Source organism: Octopus sinensis, linkage group LG11 (assembly GCF_006345805.1).
Source record: "Octopus sinensis linkage group LG11, ASM634580v1, whole genome shotgun sequence".
Classification (NCBI taxonomy): domain Eukaryota; kingdom Metazoa; phylum Mollusca; class Cephalopoda; order Octopoda; family Octopodidae; genus Octopus; species Octopus sinensis.
This window is the reverse complement of record NC_043007.1, coordinates 41,183,345-41,203,887: the sequence shown is the minus strand read 5'-3', so window position 1 is coordinate 41,203,887 and position 20,543 is coordinate 41,183,345. Positions and strand designations below refer to the sequence as shown.

The following is a 20,543-nucleotide window of genomic DNA, read 5'->3' as shown; positions in this document are numbered from 1 at the left end:
ATACAATGCATTGAGTTTATTCACCCCGCCTCTCCTTACAAATTTATAGTTCTATGTCTATCTCAGAAATTGTTGAATGAGTAATGGCTTGGCAGAATTATTAGAGCATTGGACAAAATGTTATCTCTGCTCATTCATCATCATCATCGTTTAACGTCTGCTTTCCATGCTAGCATGGGCTGGACGATTTTGACTGAGGGCTGGCGAGCCAGATGGCTGCACCAGGCTCTAATCTTGATCTGGCAGAGTTTTTACAGCTGGATGCCCTTTCTAACGCCAACCACCCCGAGAGTGTAGTAGGTGCTTTTTACGTGCCACCGGCACAGGGGCCAGTCAGGCGGTACTGGCAACGACCTTGCTCGAATCTTTTTACACGTGCCACTGGCACAGGTGCCAGTGAAGCAATGTTGGTAATGATCACGCTCGAATGGTGCCCTTTTACATGCCACAGTTACGGAAGCCAGTTGGCTGCTCTGGCAACGATCACACTTGGATGGTGCTCTTGGCATCCTACTAGCACAGGCATAAGTGCCAGTAAGGCGACGCTGGTAACGATCATACTCGCATAGTTGCTCTGTCAATGATTACACGATCATTATATAAAAGATTTTGATTCATTGTTGTATGTATTTCTAGCACAGTAACTATTGCTTTTGTGATATACTTTCATGCTTTTGTTTACTTTTATGCAGGTCCACCAATGCAAGGAATGCCTGGATCCAGAATTGGGCCTGTACCTATCATCAGGATGTTTGGGATTACCATGGAAGGGAACAGTGTGCTTGCCCATATCCATGGTTTTGCTGCATATTTCTATGTCCCTGCGCAATCTGGTTTCAAAAAAGAACACTGTCAACAGTTCAAGGTGAGAGATACCTAATACTCAGATTTATAATTACATATATTGTCACAGCTGTGTATGTGTGTGTGTATAAGCACATGATGCAAAAACACACACACACAAGTACAGGAGCAGGCATAACTGTGCAGTTAAGGAGGTGGAATGGTTTCAATCCCACTGCATGTCACTTTGATGGTTTTTTACCATAGCAGTGTATTGACTAATCATTTGTTGGCAGAATTCAAGTGATAGAAATTGGAACAAGCTGTGTGTGTGTGTATGTGTGTATGTATGTATGTATGTATATAATGTTATAAAGAAAGCGACAAGTCTGTATTTCACAATAGTTGTGCTTTTCTTTATAACATTCTCTTTACTCTCTGAGCTGATCAAGTGTGATTTTATTTGTTGAAGCCTTATCGCATAATTATAGATAAATGTTCATGCGTGCACACACGCACACTCTCTCTCTCTCTCGCTCTAATCACTGAGCCATGCACCTTCACACACACACATATACATGCATGCATGCGTGTGATGGGCTTCTTTCAGTTTCTGTCTGCCAAATTCACTCAAGGCTCTGGTCGGCCCTAGGCTATAGTAGAAAACACTTGCTCAAGGTTCCACACATGGAGACTGAACCTGGAACCATGTGGTTGGGAAACAAGTTTCTTACCATACATCCTCGCCTATATACATATACATGTGGAAGTGTATAATTTAGGGGTTAGGCTGTTGCACTTGCGATTGTAAGATTGTGGCTTTGATTCCTAGTCCAAATGATGCATTGTGTTCATAAGCAAAACACTTCATTCCATGTTACTCCAGTTCATTCAGTTGGCAAAAATGAGTAATCCTGTAATGGATTGGCATCCTGTCCAATAGGGAATATATACACTACAGAATCTGGGAAACTGGCCTCATAAGCCTATGGCTTGGGAATGATCTTTGATCCCGTTTTGACCTACATATTTCTGTGTGTATATTATGCCTGTGCGTGGTGCATTTTTCACTTTATATTGACAAAGGATGTAAACAACAGTGTAAACTAATACTCCCCAGATAAAGTTCACTGAGTTACAGATTCTTGTTGTGCTTGATGTCAACAATTCCGTGAAACACAGATTGGTCCCATGGAAACATCAAACCAATGGCACTATTCTTGAGCTTTTATGACATAAAATAACCGACTGTTTTCTATGCTGGCATGGGTTGGACGGTTTGACAGGAGCTGGTCAGTTAGAGGGCTGCACCAGGCTCCAATTGTCTGTTTCGGCATAGTTTCTACAGCTAGATTCCCTTCCTAATGCTAACCACTTTTCAGAGTGGCACCAGCATGGGTGCTGTATATGTGACACTGGCACCTGTGTTTTTGGATGGAACCAGTACAGTTATTTTATGATATAAAATAAGTAAGCATCCATATATTTGAAGTGGTTGTTATCTTTGGTGAGAGAAAGAGAGAGAGAGTGCAATTAAGTGACAGAAAGAGAGACAATGAATATGATTACTGTAAGGTGTGACAAAAAAGCTCCCCATATTTTATGTTGACATTGGTAAGGCACATGTGCAATTATGCAGTTGGTAATGGTGTCTTCTTGTAGCTAATGTTTTACTGTTTTTATTTTTATTATCATCACTTAACATCATAGTTTGGACCAGTATATACCATGTATTCCAAGAATGGTGAATGTAGGAGACTTTTTTTTTTTCACGCATCTTGTATATGTGAAAATGTGGGAGGTGGGGGAACCAAACGAAATTGCATCTTATTTTCTCTTTTGTTTATTTTTTTGTATAGAATGCATTGAATAAAGCTGTAATGAAAGACCTCAGATCAAACCGAGAAGATGTAAAAGAGGCCGTTCTTGGTGTTGAATTTACAACAAAAGAGAGTAAGTATCTCTTTTGATATCTATGCTCTGGTTAGTTTTAGTATTTGTTTAGATTGATCTATCGTCATTATCCATTTTCTATGCTGGCATTGGTTAGATGGTTTGACAGGAGCTGGTCAGTCAGAGGGCAGCACCAGGCTCCAATTGTCTGTTTCGCCATAGTTTCTACAGCTAGATTCCCTTCCTAATGCAAACCAATTTTCAGAGTGGCACCAGCATGGGTGCTGTATATGTGGCACTGACACCAGTGTTTCTGGATGGAACCAGCACAGGTACATTTGAAATGACACTGACATGGCTACTTTTTACATGGCACCAACATGGTTTAATAATGGCAGTTGTTTCTTTGGGTTTAATATTATAGATTTTATTTAGGCGGCAAGCTGGCAGAAATGTTAGCACGCCGGGCGAAATGCTTAGCAGTATTTCGTCTGTTTTTACGCTCTGAGTTCAAATTCTGCCGAGGTTGACTTTGCCTTTCATCCTTTCTGGGTCAATAAATTAAGTACCAGTCACGTACTGGGGTCGATCTAATTGACTTAATCCCCTTCCCCCAAAATTTCGGGCCTTGTACCTAAAGTAGAAAGGATTATAGATTTTATTTATCCTTTTACTAGTGTCAATCATTGGGCTGTACCCAAGATAGGGCATCACCTTCAAGTGCTTTAATTGAGCATATTGATGCTGAGTGTTTGAGTCTGATACTTGTTTTATTGATATTTGTTAGTCAAATTGATAGCTTTACAAAGAAAGGGGTGCAGCATACCACCAGTTTTTAGATCAGTGTATGCATAAACACTGATACACTCACTCACGCATACATTGTGTGTGTATACATACAGGGTGGGACGAAATTAGTGCCCCAACTTGAGTTTTTGAAAAAAAATACATGAAATGTAATGAAAAAAAAACATTTAATACACCCACAAATTTCACACAAAACATGAAGAGAACATCAATTTGACAAGTTATTCAAAGTGATGACTGATTGTTGTTATGCACGACTTGTAATGCCTGGCTAAACTGGCGAATGTATTTCGACATGTTTGGAAAGTTGATTGAGACATACAGTTACCTGTTGTTCCAATTGGTTCAAATTATGAATTGCTTCCTTTTAGACTTGATCTCTGAGGTATCCCTAGAGAAAATAGTCTCACAGAGTTAAATCTGGAGACCTTGCTGGATGAAAGAAAAGCTGCTGTGATGTTCAATCCAATGATTTCGTAGGTGCTGATCAAGGAAGTTTCTTACACGTTTCTCATAATAAGGAGGTGCTCCGTCTTGCACAAAGATTTTGAAATGACGGTATCGAAAATACGGCCAGATGATGTTTTCACAGAATGCCAGGTAATGATCACCATTCATCGTCTTGTTGAATATGGAATGCACTAATTCCTGAAGACGATGTCGCTGCCCAAATGAGAAGAAAAGATGAATTGACATGCTTTTCCCAAATCCCTTCAGGGTCATCTTCTGAATAATAGAAGCAGTTATGGCGGATTAATGTGAGTAGAAACATGGAAGGTCGATTCATCAGAGAAAATGAGTCGATTAAAAAATCTGGAACCTCTGGCTTCTGCCGACATTCTCTCACAAAATTCGACATGTTGAATAATGAATGACATATAGAAATAATAATAGCATGCATCGAGAAACTACAGAACTAATAGACACATAAAGTTGGGGCACTAATTTTGGCCCACCCTGTATGTAAATGTCTATATATATATATTTTATTTATTTATTTTTGCGCCCTTTTCAAGCTTAGCCAGGTTCATGGGCCTGGTTTCTATGACGTATGTGTTCCCCCCAGCTGGACGGGACGCCAGTCCATTGCAGCATTACTCAAGAAACAGGAAGAAAGAGTGAGAGAAAGTTGGGGCAAAAGAATACAACAGGGGTGGCCCCCCCCCTCCTGCCGGAGCCTCGTGGAGCTTTAGGTGTTTTCACTCAATAAATGTACACAACGCCTGGTCTGGGAATCAAAACCGCGATCCTCCAACCACGAGTCCGCTGCCCTAACCACTGGGCCATTGCACCTCCACATAAATATATATATGGCGGTGCCCCAGCATGGCCACAGCTCGTAGCTGAAACTAGAATCAATCAATCAATCATATATATATATATATATATTGTGTACGTGTGTATATTTATTATGTGTATGTAAGCATATATCTATACACCCACTTGCATGTATATAATCCTATATATATATATAGTGTATGTGTATATGTATCTATCTATAAATTGTGTCTCTCTCTATCTGTTCACCCACCTCTTAACAACATTGCTATGTTTTCAGGCATTAGGTGGAAGTTTCAAATTCTGCTCACATCAGATTGCCACCTTTTTTATTTTATTGCTGTAGAATATGAATTAAAAGGGATTCATCAATATTTCTTATTTGTGTTTTTTTTTACCTTCCTAATTTAATTTTTTTGCTATAAATATTTATTATTCCATCCATTTTGATGTTTAGGTATATATGGTTTCCATGACAATAGAAAGGAGCCTTTTCTGAAAATTACTGTGGCTCTGCCTCGTCTCATTGCCCCTGCTAAAAGACTTTTGGAACAAGGCTTTCAGTGTCCAGACTATGCCTGTCATGGTTTCCAAACCTATGAAAGCAACATTGACTTTGAAATCAGGTGAGGAAAAAAAATCATCAGTTTCATTGTGGATGTTTTTTTTTTTGTTGTTTTCAATATTTTTTTTGTACTGATTTCAGTCAGTGGACTGTGGCCATACTGGGGCACAGCCTTGAATTATTTCAATAAATGATATTGATCCCAGTACTTAATTATTGAAACCTTTTTTTGTATATCAGTATATTATAGATGCTTTTAGTTTAAAATTTAGCTAAAAAGTTCTATTGAGTTTTTATAAAAATTTTGACTTCTAATATTTGCATTATCATTCATGTAAAGTATACCCTGACATTTCTTCACCATCTTCTCTCCTTTTCCAGTCAAAGTAATCATGTATCTCCTCTACTGCTAGATACCTGTTTCTGTCCCTCTATTGTACTCTTGTAAACTTAACCTACCCACTTGCCCTATCCAATCCTCTGTAACATGAAGGTATACCTTGACACATCTTCACCATACCTTTCTCTCTTTTCCAATATGTAGCTACGAGCAAAATGCCCCCCGTCCAATGGACGGTGCTGAGTTGTCAAACATTTAAACCAAATTTTCTCAAAACAACTTGTCCGACCGTCCCATAGGCCTCCCCCCTTTGAGAAACACTGATTTAACCTAAATTTGAGACACCAGCAAAAGAAGAAATAAAGATAGACTTTTTTTCTATTCCAAAGAAAAACGATTTCCCACGGCTTTATCGATCGCATTCTCACCTGGAATTGATTTTTGTAATTTTTTCCCGACTTATACACGCCCTGATACCGTCGGTATCTACATATCAAATTTGAGCACAATCAGATGGAGGATGCCCGAGATCCTAGAAGACACACACACACACACACACACACAAACACACACACAGACAGAATGGATTTTATATAAGAGATGTATCTCCTCTGCAGCATGTTACCTGTTTCTATTCTATTATACTAGAGCCTCTTTGTGCAAAACCACCTCCCTCAATACTAACTGCCTACCTCACAGCCAAGCAGTCTCATCTTGTGAGTTACATGGTGACCTCACCAGTGCTGGTGACATGTAATAAGCATCCTGTACACCATAAAATGGTCAGTGCTAAGAAAGGCATCAAGCTATAGAAACCCTGCCAAAATAGATATGGAAGCTAAGTGCATGCAGTCATCTGGTTTGTCGGCCCCTCTCAAACTGTCCAGGTGGTGATTAAAAATTCCTGTTCATTATAAATAATTATTTCTAATTAAGGCTAGCTATTTTTAAAAGGAGGAAGTTAGTTAATTACATTGACCCCATTTCTTGATGGATACTTTATTTTATCAACCCCAGATAGATGAAAGACAAAATTGACGTGGAATTTGAACTTGGAATTTTGTCTGATGCTTTAATAATTCTGCCAATATATTGCCCTAATTTTGGCACAAGGCCAGCAATTGTTAAAGGAGGGCATTTGTCGATTACATTGATCCCAGTGTTCAACTGTTTCTTATTTTATCAATCCCAGAGGGATGAAAGGCAAAACTGACCTCAGCAGAATTGAACTCAGAATGTAATGAGTCAGAAGAAACACTAAGGCATTTTATCCAATGATCTAATGATTCTGCCAGCTGGCCACCTTTCATTGCTTTAATAATTCTTTCTATGTTAGGCACAAGGTCTGAAATTTTTGGCAGGCGGGAGCAAATTGATTCTATTGATTGGTACTTATTTTATCAATCCAGTAAGGATGAAATGCAAAGTCATCATCAAATACTACTAAGCAATTTATCCGGTGTCCTAATGATTCCGCCATTTTAATGCCTTTCATTGTCCCAATAATAATATAACTTAAATTACTTTCTTTCATAGATTTATGGTTGATAAAGGCGTTGTTGGCTGTAATTGGATTGAGTTGCCCAAGGGAAAATATCAAATCCGTTCCAAGGATAGCCAAAAGCCAAACACTCCTGATAATCCTACCATAAAATCTCATTGCCAGTTAGAGGTAGACATATCTTGGGAGGATTTTATTTCTCACCCAGCAGAAGGAGAATGGTCAAAAGTGGCTCCGTTCAGAATCCTCAGCTTTGACATAGAATGTGCTGGAAGGAAAGGTATTTATTACAAATTGACTCTGTTTTATCTTATTGTTCCTGTTTTATTTATTTATTTTTCCATAAAAGGTCATTATTTGCCTTTGTTTCTTGTTTTTTTTTTTTTTTGTGATTTGCTCGATTGGTTTGAGGCAAGTCCAGATGACCTCTTGTGGGTTTTAAAATTTTATTTTGTGAAAGGATTTATGTCCTGTATTGATTGCCTTAGGCATGGCTGTGTGGCTAAGAAGTTTGCTTTCCAACTGCATGGTTTTGGGTTCAGTCCCACTGCAGCACTTTAGCTAGTATCTTCTACTCTAGTCTCAAGCCAACCAAAATGTTGTGTATGGATTTGGTAGGCAGAAACTGTAAAAAGCCTGTCTCCCTCTCTCCCTCTCTCTCTCTCTCTCTCTCTCTCTCTATATATATATATATATATATATATATATATACACACATACATACATATATGTATATGTATATCATCATCATTGTCGTTTAATATCCGCTTTCCATGCTGGCATGGGTTGGATGGTTTGACTGAGGACTGGCGAGCCAGAAGGCTGCACCAGACTCCAATCTCATCTGGCAAAGTTTGTACAGCTGTATGCCCTTCCTAACGCCAACCACTCCGAGTGTAGTGGGTGCTTTTATATGCCACCAGCATAAGGGCCAGTCAGGCAGTACTGGCAATGACCATATGTGCCAGTAAGGTAATGCTGGCAACGATCACGCTTGAATGGTGCTTTTTATGTGTCACTGGCACGGGAGCCAGTCAGTGGCCCTGGCAATGATCATGCTCGGATGGTGCATTTAACATTCCATAGCAGTATGACAATGGTGATTATGACTTTGATGATGATATTAACAATGACAAATTGGCAATGGTGATAATGGTGATTGTTGTTGCTGTGGTGATGGTGAAAGTAGTGGTAATAGCTGTAATGGAAATGGTGGCGACAGTGATGTTGCTGATAATGGTGATGATGATGTTGATGAAGATGACATTTCTAATGAAGATGTCAGTAGTGAAGTTCTGTAAGGTGGTCAGCTGTAAAAACCCTACCAAACCAGAAGTGAAACCTAGTGCAGTCTTCTTCCTAGCCAGCTCCTGTCAAACTGTCCAACCCATGCCAGCATGGAAAATGGACCTTAAATGACAGCAACAATGATGATGGCTTAAATGACAGCAATGATGATGATGGCTAAATTCCCTTCTCCTATTATATCCATTTGTCTTCTTTGTTGTTTGCCAGGTATATTTCCAGAAGCTGATAAGGACCCTGTCATCCAGATAGCCAACATGGTAGTGAGGCAAGGCAAGTCTGAACCCTTTATACGCAATGTCTACACACTGAAGAAGTGTGCTCCAGTGATAGGGGCCCAGGTTTTGTCTTATGATTCAGAAAAGGAGTTGCTTAAAGTAAGTACCCTTCACTTAGTGCTTTGTCATATATGTTGCCGGGAATTTCTTTTCCCCGTCACTGTAGTTAGGGAGGGATCCCAATTATATTTAACATGATCAAAAGAGAAAATAGCAAGATTAGTTTGTAAATATGTAACCCCTTGTGTGACTATATTCCTAATCAAAATACACAGGTGCAGGCATGGCTGTGTGGTAAGAAGTTTGCTTCCCAACCACATGGTTCTGGGTTCAGTTCCACTGCATGGCACCTTGAGAAAGCTACTTCTACTATAGCCTCAGGTTAGCTAAAGCCTTGTGAGCGGATTTCGTTGACAGAAACTGAAAGAAGCCTGTTGTAAATATATATATATATATATATATACATGTGTGTGTGTAATAATTAGCTTACAAAAGTAGATATTAGTAAATATTACATATTAAAAGTATTAATGGCGAATGAATGTGTGAAAAGATCAGAAAATGAGAGAATATCTTAGCTTAGCAATGCATAGCATAACTGGATGTTTAAGAACCATCTACGTTGGAATGAATTGTGTGAAAAAAACGGTGGAAAACATGTGAGTAAAGGCAGTGACGAAAGACCGAGACCTCTGGAGATATGCTGTGATTGAGAAGACCCAGCAAATAAAGTGTGATCATAGCTGTAGCCTACACCAGTGTTGCCTAGCCATAGCAAATATTATCTTGCTTGGAAATAAGTGAGGGTTGGCAATAGGAAAGACAGTCAGCCATAGAATAACTGCATCAATAAAATCCATCTGCCCCATGCCAGTATGGAAAAGTGGAGGTTAAAATGATGATGATAATGATACTCTTGATGTGCTTATGCACCCTTATGTTTTGTAACTCTTTTCATGTTTATTTTTCTCATTTATTGTTTTATTGTGTGTGCTGTTTGGACATTCTTTACTTGATACATATATTTACTTTTTGTCTCCTCTTTTAAAATCTTCTTTGAAGAGTTGTAGTGTCATATTTTTTTAGGTGATGTATATGGATGTTCTTTCAAGTCTCTTTAATTATGTTATTTTTTGTGCTTTCCTTTCAGAACTGGTCCAGTTTCATTCGTTCTGTCGATCCAGACATCGTAACAGGTTATAACATTCAGAACTTTGACTTCCCATATCTTATCAATCGAGCAAAGCATCTAGATGTGACAAACTTTCCATTCCTCGGACGGATCCGTAACCAAAAGTCTGTGATAAAAGAATCAACAATACAAAGCAAACAGATGGGAAAGCGAGAGAACAAAATCATTAACATTGAAGGACGAGTTATGTTTGACTTGTTACAGGTTGGTTGACTTTTGTTTTTTTTATGCACTCAAGCGTGACTGTGTGTACAGGCTTGGATGTTTGGTTAAGAAGAGATCGATAGAATAATTAACAGGCTTAAAAAGAAAAGAAAAGTACCGAGGTTAATTCAATTGACTAAGATTCTTCAAGGCAGTGCCCCAGCATAGCCGCTGTCTAATGACTGAAACAAGTAAAGGATAAAAGATATTTCAGTTGACTTCAAGTATATTTTCTGAGTAGTAGAAGTATTTTCTGAGTTGAGCTGTGTTAGGCATTGTTAATAATATTTGTTTATCTCTGTGTTTGTAGGTGTTGCTGCGAGACTACAAACTGCGATCGTACACATTGAATGCAGTGTCATTCCACTTCCTGCAGGAACAGAAGGAAGATGTTCAGCATTCCATCATCACAGATTTACAGGTTTGTAGTAAGATGTATGTCTACCTCTCTTTCTCTCCATCTATTTTCCTCCCTATCTGTCTTTCTCTACATATCTTTCTCAAACTATCTTCCTTTCACAATCCATCTCTATCTCTCTCATTCTCATTCTTCTCTATTCTTAATTGTAGAATGGCACAGAACAAACCCGACGCCGTCTGGCAATCTACTGCCTCAAAGATGCTATTCTACCCTTAAGGCTGCTAGAGAAGTTGATGTGTGTCATAAACTATATGGAAATGGCCAGAGTAACAGGCGTTCCCTTGCCCTACCTTCTCTCTAGGGGGCAGCAAATCAAAGTTATTTCTCAGCTACTGCGGAAGGTAAGAGCAATGCACCCTTCTTTTTACAATATTTTCAGTGTTTTATTATATTTTTCATGTTTGTTTAACATCCGTTTTCCATGCTAGCATGGTTTGGACGATTTTGACTGAGGACTGGCGAGCCAGATGGCTGCACCAGGCTCCAGCTGTAGAAACTCTGCCAGATTGGAGCCTGGTGCAGCCATCTGGCTCGTCAGCCCTCAGTCAAAATCGTCCAACCCATGCTAGCATGGAAAGCGGACGTTAAATGATGATGATGATGTTATCTCTCTTTTATTGGTTTGAATCATTGGTCTGCAACCATTCTGGGGAGGTATCAAAAAGTTCCTGGCCTAGTTCTGTAGGGCATCAACAAATGGCAGCACACAGTTGTGTGTGCACTGAGAACTAGTAGTGCCCCTTATGAGGTAGAGTGCTGAGTGACATTGCTGTGCTTGCTTTGCAAGTTGTGAAATTTGTGTTTTTGTTATCACATGTATGCTGAAGTTGGCAATTTTGTCATGGACAGGAACAAAGAGCCAATGTGAAATTTTGTGTTAAACTTGGGAAGTCTGCTACAGAGACATTGAGCATGTTTCAGCAAGCTTACAGCGATGAGGCAATGGGTTGTATGCAATGTTTCAAGTGGCATGGGTGCTTCAAAAGCAGAAGAATGTCTCTGGAAAACAGTGAATGAACTGGAAGACCTGTCATGAGTGTCACCGCCAGAAATGTGATATTGTGTATTAAGAGTTTGTCCCCCAGCGCCAGACCATCAGTCAAGAGTTCTCTTGTGATGTTTTGAAGCATTTGAAGCGGCTACATTCGGCAAAAGTGACTGGATCTGTAGAGTGTGAATAATTGGAATCTTCACTATATATATATATTTATATATATAAAGTTAATCCAAACATGAAAACACAAAGAGAGGATGTGGAACAAATATAGTATTATTGGACACTCAGGAAGGAAGGGAAGAAGGAGGGCTTAACGTTTCGAGCGGAGCTCTTCGTCAGAAACATAGGAAAAGGAAAGATCCAGAGAAGGGAAGATGGAGGAAAAAAAAAATCGCCAACGGTACACACACGGTCACATATCAAGGTGGCAAACTAGCTGATTCATTAGCATGCTGGATAAAATGCTTAGTGGCATTTTCTTCTGTCTTTACATTCTGAGTTCAAATTTCACTGAGGTCAATTTGTACCTTTCACCTTTTCATGGTTGATAAAATAAGGACCAAGTGTCAATGTAATCGATTAATCCCTTACCCCCAAATTTCAGGCTTTGTGCCTTTAGTAGAAAGCATTATTATTATTATTGAAAATGTCCTTTTTTATGTAATCCATTGTTTTGGTTCACAGTGTAGAGAACAAGACTTGTTGTTACCTGTACAGAAAATGACAACTGGTGATGAGTATGAAGGAGCTACTGTTATTGAACCTACCAAAGGGTGAGTTAGCATCATTCATTCATCCTTTGTCATATCATGTGATACTGCTGTGGTGATGATGAAGTTATGTTGTGGGTGTTCTGTTAAAAAGTATACTAGTGACAAATGATCTGTGGGGATGAATATTACCTCGCAGTGCTGGTGGTAGGTGGAAAAACATTCAAGCAAGGTCGTTGCCAGTGCTGCTGGGCTGGCTCCTGTGCAGGTGGCACATAAAAGCACCATTTGAATGTGGCCGTTGCTAGTACCGCCTGACTGGCCTTTGTGCCGGTGGCATGTAAAAGCACCCACTACACACTCGGAGTGGTTGGCGTTAGGAAGGGCATCCAGCAGTAGAAACTCTGCCAGATCAGATTGGAGCCTGGTGCAACCTTCTGGTTCGCCAGTCCTCTGTCAAATTGTCCAACCCATGCCAGCATGGAAAGCGGATGTTAAGCGATGATCATAATGATGATGATGAACTATGTTAGTGGTAAAGTCGTAGTTGTGCAACAAAAGTTTTGACACTTCAAGAAGTATATGCAAAACCAATTTAACACTTTCTGTGTGGTTTTTATACCCTTTATTGTTTACTATATCTTTGTTAAAATGTACTGGCTTTGTTGTAAGTAATTTTGAAATTTCATAAAGAATTTACTAAAAACACTGTTATTATTAAGCTGGGGTTTGGCACGGAGATTAATACGAAATATTAATGAAAGGTTTTAGTTTATATCACATTAACCCTTTAGCATTTAAACTGGCCATATCCAGCCTTTCACACCTACCCTACAATGTCAATTATATCTCAAAACAGTGAGATGGTTCATGATCAATTCAAAATAATATGGATAAATAAGCAATACATTTCACAGAGGAATCTGAATGCTAAAGGGTTAGAACAGGAAGCTTGTATCATAGAACCAAGAGCAGTCTCAGACAGGTTTGATTTGAAAGGGTTAACTCTTTTGTTTACCATATTTCTGCTTTTGTTTCAGTTAATTTTGAAATTTATGAAGAATTTACTAAGATATCTCTGTCATTATGGAGCTGATGTTTGGAATGTAAATTATCATAAAGTTTTGACGGAAGGTTTTTAGATCAGTTTAAAACAAAAAATTTCTATTAAAATGGTTAAACGAACAATTGTATAAACCAATACATCTGCACATACATCCTATGCATCTAAATGTATTTATTTTGTCCATTGTGCATTACAGTTACTACAGCTGTCCCATCGCTACCCTTGATTTCTCATCACTGTACCCATCCATCATGATTGCTCACAACTTGTGTTATACCACATTGCTAAATCAGAACACAATAAAAAATTTGGGGTAAGTCTGTGTGTGTGTATTGTTTGGAATTATTATTATTATTATTATTATTATTATATATGTATTGTTTTTATATATATATATATATATATATATGTGTGTATGTATTGTTGTTATATATATATATATATATGTGTGTGTATATTGTTTTATATATATGTTGTTTTATATATATATATATATATGTATATTGTTATATATTTATGATGGTTGCCTTAACTTGTTAGAGGATAGCCATCTGACATTTAGCCTGATTGCTCTGATTTACGTCCTTGCATGTGTATGGATATGACTCATGCATCCTAGTTTCAAATTTCAAGGAAGTGGGTAAGTTGATTACATCGACTCCAGTGCTCAACTGGTACTTATTTTGTCAACCCTGAAACAGATGAAAGGCAACGTCTCTGCCAGCTCACTGTGCACATTGCCATGCATTCTTCACCATGGGACTTAATAAACTACAAAATAGATCAAGAAATGAAATGATAGTGAAACGTTTGTATGTCACTAGATTTTAGTGACAAATGCTTATACAGTACTCTTTCCACACTCTTGGTTGCCATAGTAGGTTCCAGTAACAAGCATTGCAAGATGACTTACTATTTTGACAGCTAGTTTTATGTCAGAGTATCTTTCCTCCTAGAATAGCTGCTTTCTCCATGACTTAGCCAAAAATAATGGGAGCTTTCTCTACCTCTGAAAAATCTGTGTTCTGATTGGGGATGGTAGTATCTGTCAGGGTCCCAAAGAACAGATCTGGTGGGGATGGTAGTTAATCCGTCAGCATTTTAACTGACCATATCCAGTGAAAATATTCTACCTGTTTTATGTTCAAACTGGTCGAATCTAGCCTCTCACACTTACCCTGTAATGTCATTCTAAAAGAAACAATCACACCTTTGAAATCTTGAAGCTACAAACTAATATATTATTAATTTAAAGAAGAAAATTTGAATTGATAAGCATTATTTTTGATAAAGTAATGGGTTGAGGGATGACTCCACACTACCCACAACTCCAGAACTCCTGAACTGGAGTCACACTACCTGATGCAGCTTAATGTCATACCCTAGACATTAAATATTTATAGTATATGGATTATAATGTAAAAGAAAAAGGGTAAAAGGGGTAAAGACACCTCCCCCTTCCGTCATGAATGACCATGCAATTGCACCTAGAATGTTACCCTCTGAGGCACATGTCTGGCAATGTTGTTTATGGAAGACCAGCAGTTTCCCCTGCACACCAGCCTTCTCTCTCCATGCCATCGATGTTATCCCAGGGAAAGTTAAAGGCTGATACAGATTGGTATCAGTGACATTGCAACTCAATTTTATAGCTGAGTGAACTGGAACAATGTGAAATAAAGTGTCTTGCTCAAGAACACAACATGCAGTCTTGTCCAAGAATCGAACTCACTACCTCATGGTTGTGAGCCTGATGTTCTAACCACTGAGCCACGGTGCCTTTACAGATTGTATAGAAATTATGTAAACCAGTACTACCTGTTTCATGGTTGGGTTGTCAGCAAGTAAACTCTAGGCTCTCACCCTAGTGTGTGTAAGGGGGATGGACACCCAGACAGGACAAAAAGCAAGGTTTGATGTACTCAGCAAGGAGATGAGCCATCCATCAAACCTATAAATGGTGCAGGGCTGTATTAAAGCCTTTGAGTGAAGGATTGCAGATTCTCTTGGCAACTCCTGTATCTGTTTCTCTCTCAAATATATTGTGCTTCTATAGGTTCAAGGACTAATGATGACCTGCATCTGTTTTGGTTAGGTTTATCATCATCTCCACTTTTGTATTTGGAAATGATAACTATATGCCATTACTTTGTGTGTGTGTGTGTGTGCATGCACATGCCCACATGTATGTGCATGTGTGTTTGTGGTAGAAACGTTAGCGCACCGGGCGAAATGCTTAGCGGTATTTCATCTGCCGTTACGTTCTGAGTTCAAATTCTGCCGAGGTCGACTTTGCCTTTCATCCTTTCAGGGTTGATTAAATAAGTACCAGTTATGCACTGGGGTCGATGTAATCAACTTAATCCGTTTCTCTGTCCTTGTTTGCCCTCTCTGTGTTTAGCCCCTTGTGGGTAGTAAAGAAATAGGTATATCATCTGCCTTTGTTGCAAGCATTTGGGTCAGGTTTGTGGTTTGAGTATCCTCAACCCACGAAGGGTACCTCCCTGCCAACCTCACTCTCTTCCACCAATCTTGTAAAGGGTTTTTGGACACTGCAACCTTGCTTGACTGAAAAAATATAAAAAAGAAGTATTTCATCAGATGATGCTTCAAAGGAAAATCAGGCACTTTCAGCCAGTAGAGTTATCATTATCTCCATGCAGTAAATATTATTAGCGAAGCATTAAGAAATATATTGTTTCATTAGATTCTGCTAACCTGAAAAAAATGACAATCATGTTATGCAACCCTTTATGATGCATTGATTCACAATTCCTCTAACTCTTTTTGTTTTACAGTTTGACATCAGATCAATACATCAAGACACCCTCTGGAAACCTATTTGTGAAGTCCGCTTTAAGGCAAGGCTTGTTGCCTGAGATTTTAAATGATCTTCTCTCTGCCCGAAAACGGTTAGTTTTGATGCTATCTATTGCTACTATCTTTTTCTCCCCAACATAGTATATTTATATTTATATTAGTTTATGGCTGTGTAGTTAAGATGTTCCTTCACAGCCACATGGTTTTATGTTAAATTCTACAAGACACTTCAGACAAATGACTTCCACTATAGCCACGTATTGGCAAATGCCTTGGGAATGAAATTTGGTTGATAGAAACAGAGAAAACTAAAGAAGTGCATATATCTTTTATCTGTTCAGTCATTTGACTGCGGCCATGCTGGGGCACCACCTTGAAGAACTTTTAGTTGAATGAATCGACCCCAGTACTTATTTGTACCTAGTTTGTCATCTGTTTTTGCTGAACCACTAAATCATGGGGCTGTAAACAAATCAACATCGGTTGTCAAATGGAGGTGGAGGACAAATAGGCACAAAGACACACACCCATATACAACAATCTTCTTTCAATTTCTGTCTAGCTAATCCACTCATGAGGCTTTGGCCAGCCCAAGGCTATATAGTAGAAGACACTTGCCAAAGGTACCATGTAGTGGGACTGAACCTGAAACCATGAGGTTGAGAGAGTGTGAGTGTGTTTATATTGACTTATCTTCATTTTGAAATGTTCACTTTGTGGTGATGATGATTATGTTCTTTGTAAGCAAAAAGTCTGACATCTCAGTAGTTCATGTGAAGACAGAATAAACTACCTTACTTGAAAACCTGCAAAGGTTGGTATCAGGAAGGGCATTTGGCCATAAAATATAGGAAAAAGTGGTACCTGGCACCAACAGCTAATTTTCTGTCACCAGTACTATTGTCTGTGTGACTGAGAGATCTAATTTTCAAATAACCTGGTCCACCTGGCTGTAAATAAGGTAAAAAAGGTTCCATACAGTAAAAGCAATTTTTATCATTGGGAAGTTTGAGCACGACAATTGGCAAATATTTTACGACAGCATTGAGTGTTACTCCTGTCAGGATTGATATAGGTTGGAGAGTGAGGTGGGCTCTGTAAGGTTGACTTGCTCCAAAGGAAAACTAGATCACTCTCCACAGAGGCACTACTTCTACCCAATAGAGTTGTCACCTCCATGCAGTAAATATTGTTAGCAAAACATTAAGAAAATGTTGTTTCACTTCTCTTTTCTATATTTTTTTTACCTGTTATTTCTATTAGTGCCAAGGCTGATTTAAAGAAAGAAACAGATCCTTTGAAGAAAATGGTTTTGGATGGTCGACAATTGGCCTTGAAGATCAGTGCCAATTCTGTATATGGATTTACTGGTGCTCAAGTTGGCAAGCTTCCATGTCTTGAAATTTCACAGGTATAGAATGTCTTTAACTAGAATCTGAACTTTTTTCATTTCACTTTAGAGACACCTTCATGTTTTTATCAATTCCCATTATAAACTCCTTCATTTGGTTATGGCCTTCATCCTGTTACTGTTTTTATATGCCAGTTTGTGGAGGTCAGCTTTTCTCTCTGTCACTGTCTTTGTATTCCAGGTGATGATGATGTGATTATATTGGGACGCTCAGCCTCTGTTTCTGTCACAATTTTTGAATTCTTTACATTCTTGTTTTCTTTATATTGTTTATTATTCTTAGTTTTAAAATAATAACCTTTATTTATCATGTGTGTGTATATATTTGTGTGTATGTGTATATATATATAGCATCACCATCATCCATCCATTTTTCCACCCTACATAAGTAGGATGGTTTGACAAAATTCAGCTAGCTGCAAAGCTACACTGAACTCAGGTGTTACTTTAGCATGGCTTCTGCAGCTGGATGCCCTCCAAATATGAACCACTTTACAATGTGTACTGAGTGCTCTTTTCTTGCTACCACCACTGGTGAGGTTGCCAAATAAATTTGAATGACAGAAAAAGAATAGGAAAAAAGGAAAAGGAAAAAGCTCTCTCTCTCTCTTTCTCACACACACGTGTGTGTGTATATATGTATATATATGGGTATATGTCTATATATATATATATGTGCATATATATCCTGCATTGCTTTTATTGCTATAACTGCTATTGTTAATTCTCCATTACCTTTCAGAGTGTCACAGCTTTTGGACGTATGATGATTGAACTTACCAAACAATATGTAGAAGAAAAATACGATACTGAAAATGGCTACAAGCACAAAGCTAAGGTAGGTGCAGAAGAAGAAAAGGAAGGTTCCACTATTTTTCAATTTGTTTACTAACTTTGATATTAATTTTGAGTGTTCCTTCATGTTTCTGCCTATTTTCTATTTTATAACTTAATAATGTTAAATGGGAGTGGCTGTGTGGTAAGTAGCTTGCTTACCAACCACATGGTTCCGGGTTCAGTCCCACTGCGTGGCACCTTGGGCAAGTGTCTTCTACTATAGCCTCGGGTTGACCAAAGCCTTGTGAGTGGATTTGGTAGACGGAAACTGAAAGAAGCCTGTTGTATATATGTATATATATGTGTTTGTGTGTCTGTGTTTGTCCCCCTCAACATCGCTTGACAACCGATGCTGGTGTGTTTACGTCACTGTAACTTAGCAGTTCGACAAAAGAGAGCGATAGAATAAGTACTAGACTTACAAAGAATAAGTCCTGGGATTGATTTGCTCTACTAAAGGCGGTGCTCCAGCATGGCCGCAGTCAAATGACTGAAACGAGTAAAGAGTAAGAGTATACTTTTATATGTAATATATAGCAAATATTGTCTCTCTCTCAGTATATATATATATATATATTATATATATATATATCATCATCATCATCATTTAGCGTCCGTTCTCCATGCTAGCATGGGTTGGACGGTTCAACTGGGGTTTGGGGAGCCCGAAGGCTGCACCAGGCCAGTCAGATCTGGCAGTGTTTCTACAGCTGGATGCCCTTCCTAACGCCAACCACTCCGAGAGTGTAGTGGGTGATTTTATGTGCCACCGACACAGGTGCCAGACGAGGCTGGCGAACGGCCACGCTCGGATGGTGTTTTTTATGTGCCACCGACACAGGTGCCAGACGAGGCTGGCAGACGGCCACGCTTGGATGGTGTTTTTATGTGCCACCGACACAGGTGCCAGATGAGGCTGGCGAACGGCCACGATCGGATGGTGTTTGTTACGTGCCCGCAGCACGGAGGCCAGTCGATGCGGTACTGGCTATGGCCACATTCGGATGGTTTTCTTGTGTGCCACAAGCACTGGTACCACAAAGATACAAATTCCATTGATGTTCATCTATTTTTTTTTTTTTTTTATATATATATATAATATATATATATAGGCACAGGAATGGCTGTATAGTTAAGAAGTGCACTTTGCAATCATGTGACCTTAGATTCTCTCCCATTGTGCATTACCTTGTACATGTGTTGGTCTTCTACTGTTATCGTGAGCCAACCAATGTCTTATGAGTAGAATTTATGGATGGAAACATCATGAAAGCCTGTCTTGTACATACTCGTACACACTCACATACACATAAACAGCAGCCAAGCAAAGCCTGTTGAAATATGAAAAATCCCTGGTTTGTAGAATTTGAAAAGCTAGTAAAAAGAAGGGCATCTGTCTTTAATAATATACTGCCTGAAATAAGTACCTGTCTAACCTGTACCAGCCTAGAAAAATGAATGTAAATCAGTCTTCTGAAATATATAACACAGCATAACTTCAGTCCACACACATGCACACACACACACACACTCAAAGATGCATTTAGATGCAAATATGCGCATGCACACACACACACACACACTCTCAAAGATGCATTTAGATGCAAATATGTATATTTTAGTATTGTATAGTGATGATGATGATGGGAATGATAATGGTGAAGGTGGTAATGAGACATTGGTAATGATTAATATGATGGGGATGATAGTAATGAAGATCATGGTGTTGAGGACAGGTATGATGATTATGATAGGGATGGTGGTGATGTTGATGTATAAAGTTTCTTTTTTTTTTCGTTCAACCCCTTAGGTAATTTATGGTGATACAGATTCTGTGATGTGCAATTTTGGAGTTGAAACTGTTGCAGAGGCGATGGAACTTGGGAAGGAAGCAGCAGAACATATTTCCAGCAAATTTATCAAACCTATTAAATTGGAATTTGAAAAGGTAGGTTTCAAAAGAAAAATCATCATTTTACTCCTTCATTATTTACAATTGATGGATAATTATCCTTATCTTTTTTGTTAACACAATGTTTTGACTGATATACCGTCCGACCTTCGTCAAGTGTCTTGGGGAAATTTCGAACCTGGGTTCTCATGGTTAAAAGAAACTTGAAGTGACATGTAGTAGA

The 20,543-nt window shown here is 38.7% G+C and overlaps 1 protein-coding gene across 2 annotated transcripts in view; it reads left to right on the top strand.

The window, feature by feature from the left end:
• The window catches only part of LOC115217496 (DNA polymerase delta catalytic subunit), a 58,222-nt gene that overhangs the window by 8,995 nt on the left and 28,684 nt on the right, over window positions 1–20,543 (top strand). For both annotated transcript variants that reach the window (XM_029787206.2, XM_029787207.2), the window contains exons 5-18: window positions 693–865; window positions 2,643–2,736; window positions 5,219–5,387; window positions 7,203–7,447; window positions 8,683–8,849; window positions 9,901–10,146; window positions 10,457–10,567; window positions 10,717–10,908; window positions 12,249–12,337; window positions 13,537–13,653; window positions 16,139–16,252; window positions 17,424–17,571; window positions 18,314–18,409; window positions 20,219–20,356. In XM_029787206.2, the coding sequence (XP_029643066.1) occupies window positions 693–865; window positions 2,643–2,736; window positions 5,219–5,387; window positions 7,203–7,447; window positions 8,683–8,849; window positions 9,901–10,146; window positions 10,457–10,567; window positions 10,717–10,908; window positions 12,249–12,337; window positions 13,537–13,653; window positions 16,139–16,252; window positions 17,424–17,571; window positions 18,314–18,409; window positions 20,219–20,356 (2,099 nt within the window). The remainder of the gene's footprint in view (window positions 1–692; window positions 866–2,642; window positions 2,737–5,218; window positions 5,388–7,202; window positions 7,448–8,682; window positions 8,850–9,900; window positions 10,147–10,456; window positions 10,568–10,716; window positions 10,909–12,248; window positions 12,338–13,536; window positions 13,654–16,138; window positions 16,253–17,423; window positions 17,572–18,313; window positions 18,410–20,218; window positions 20,357–20,543) is intronic.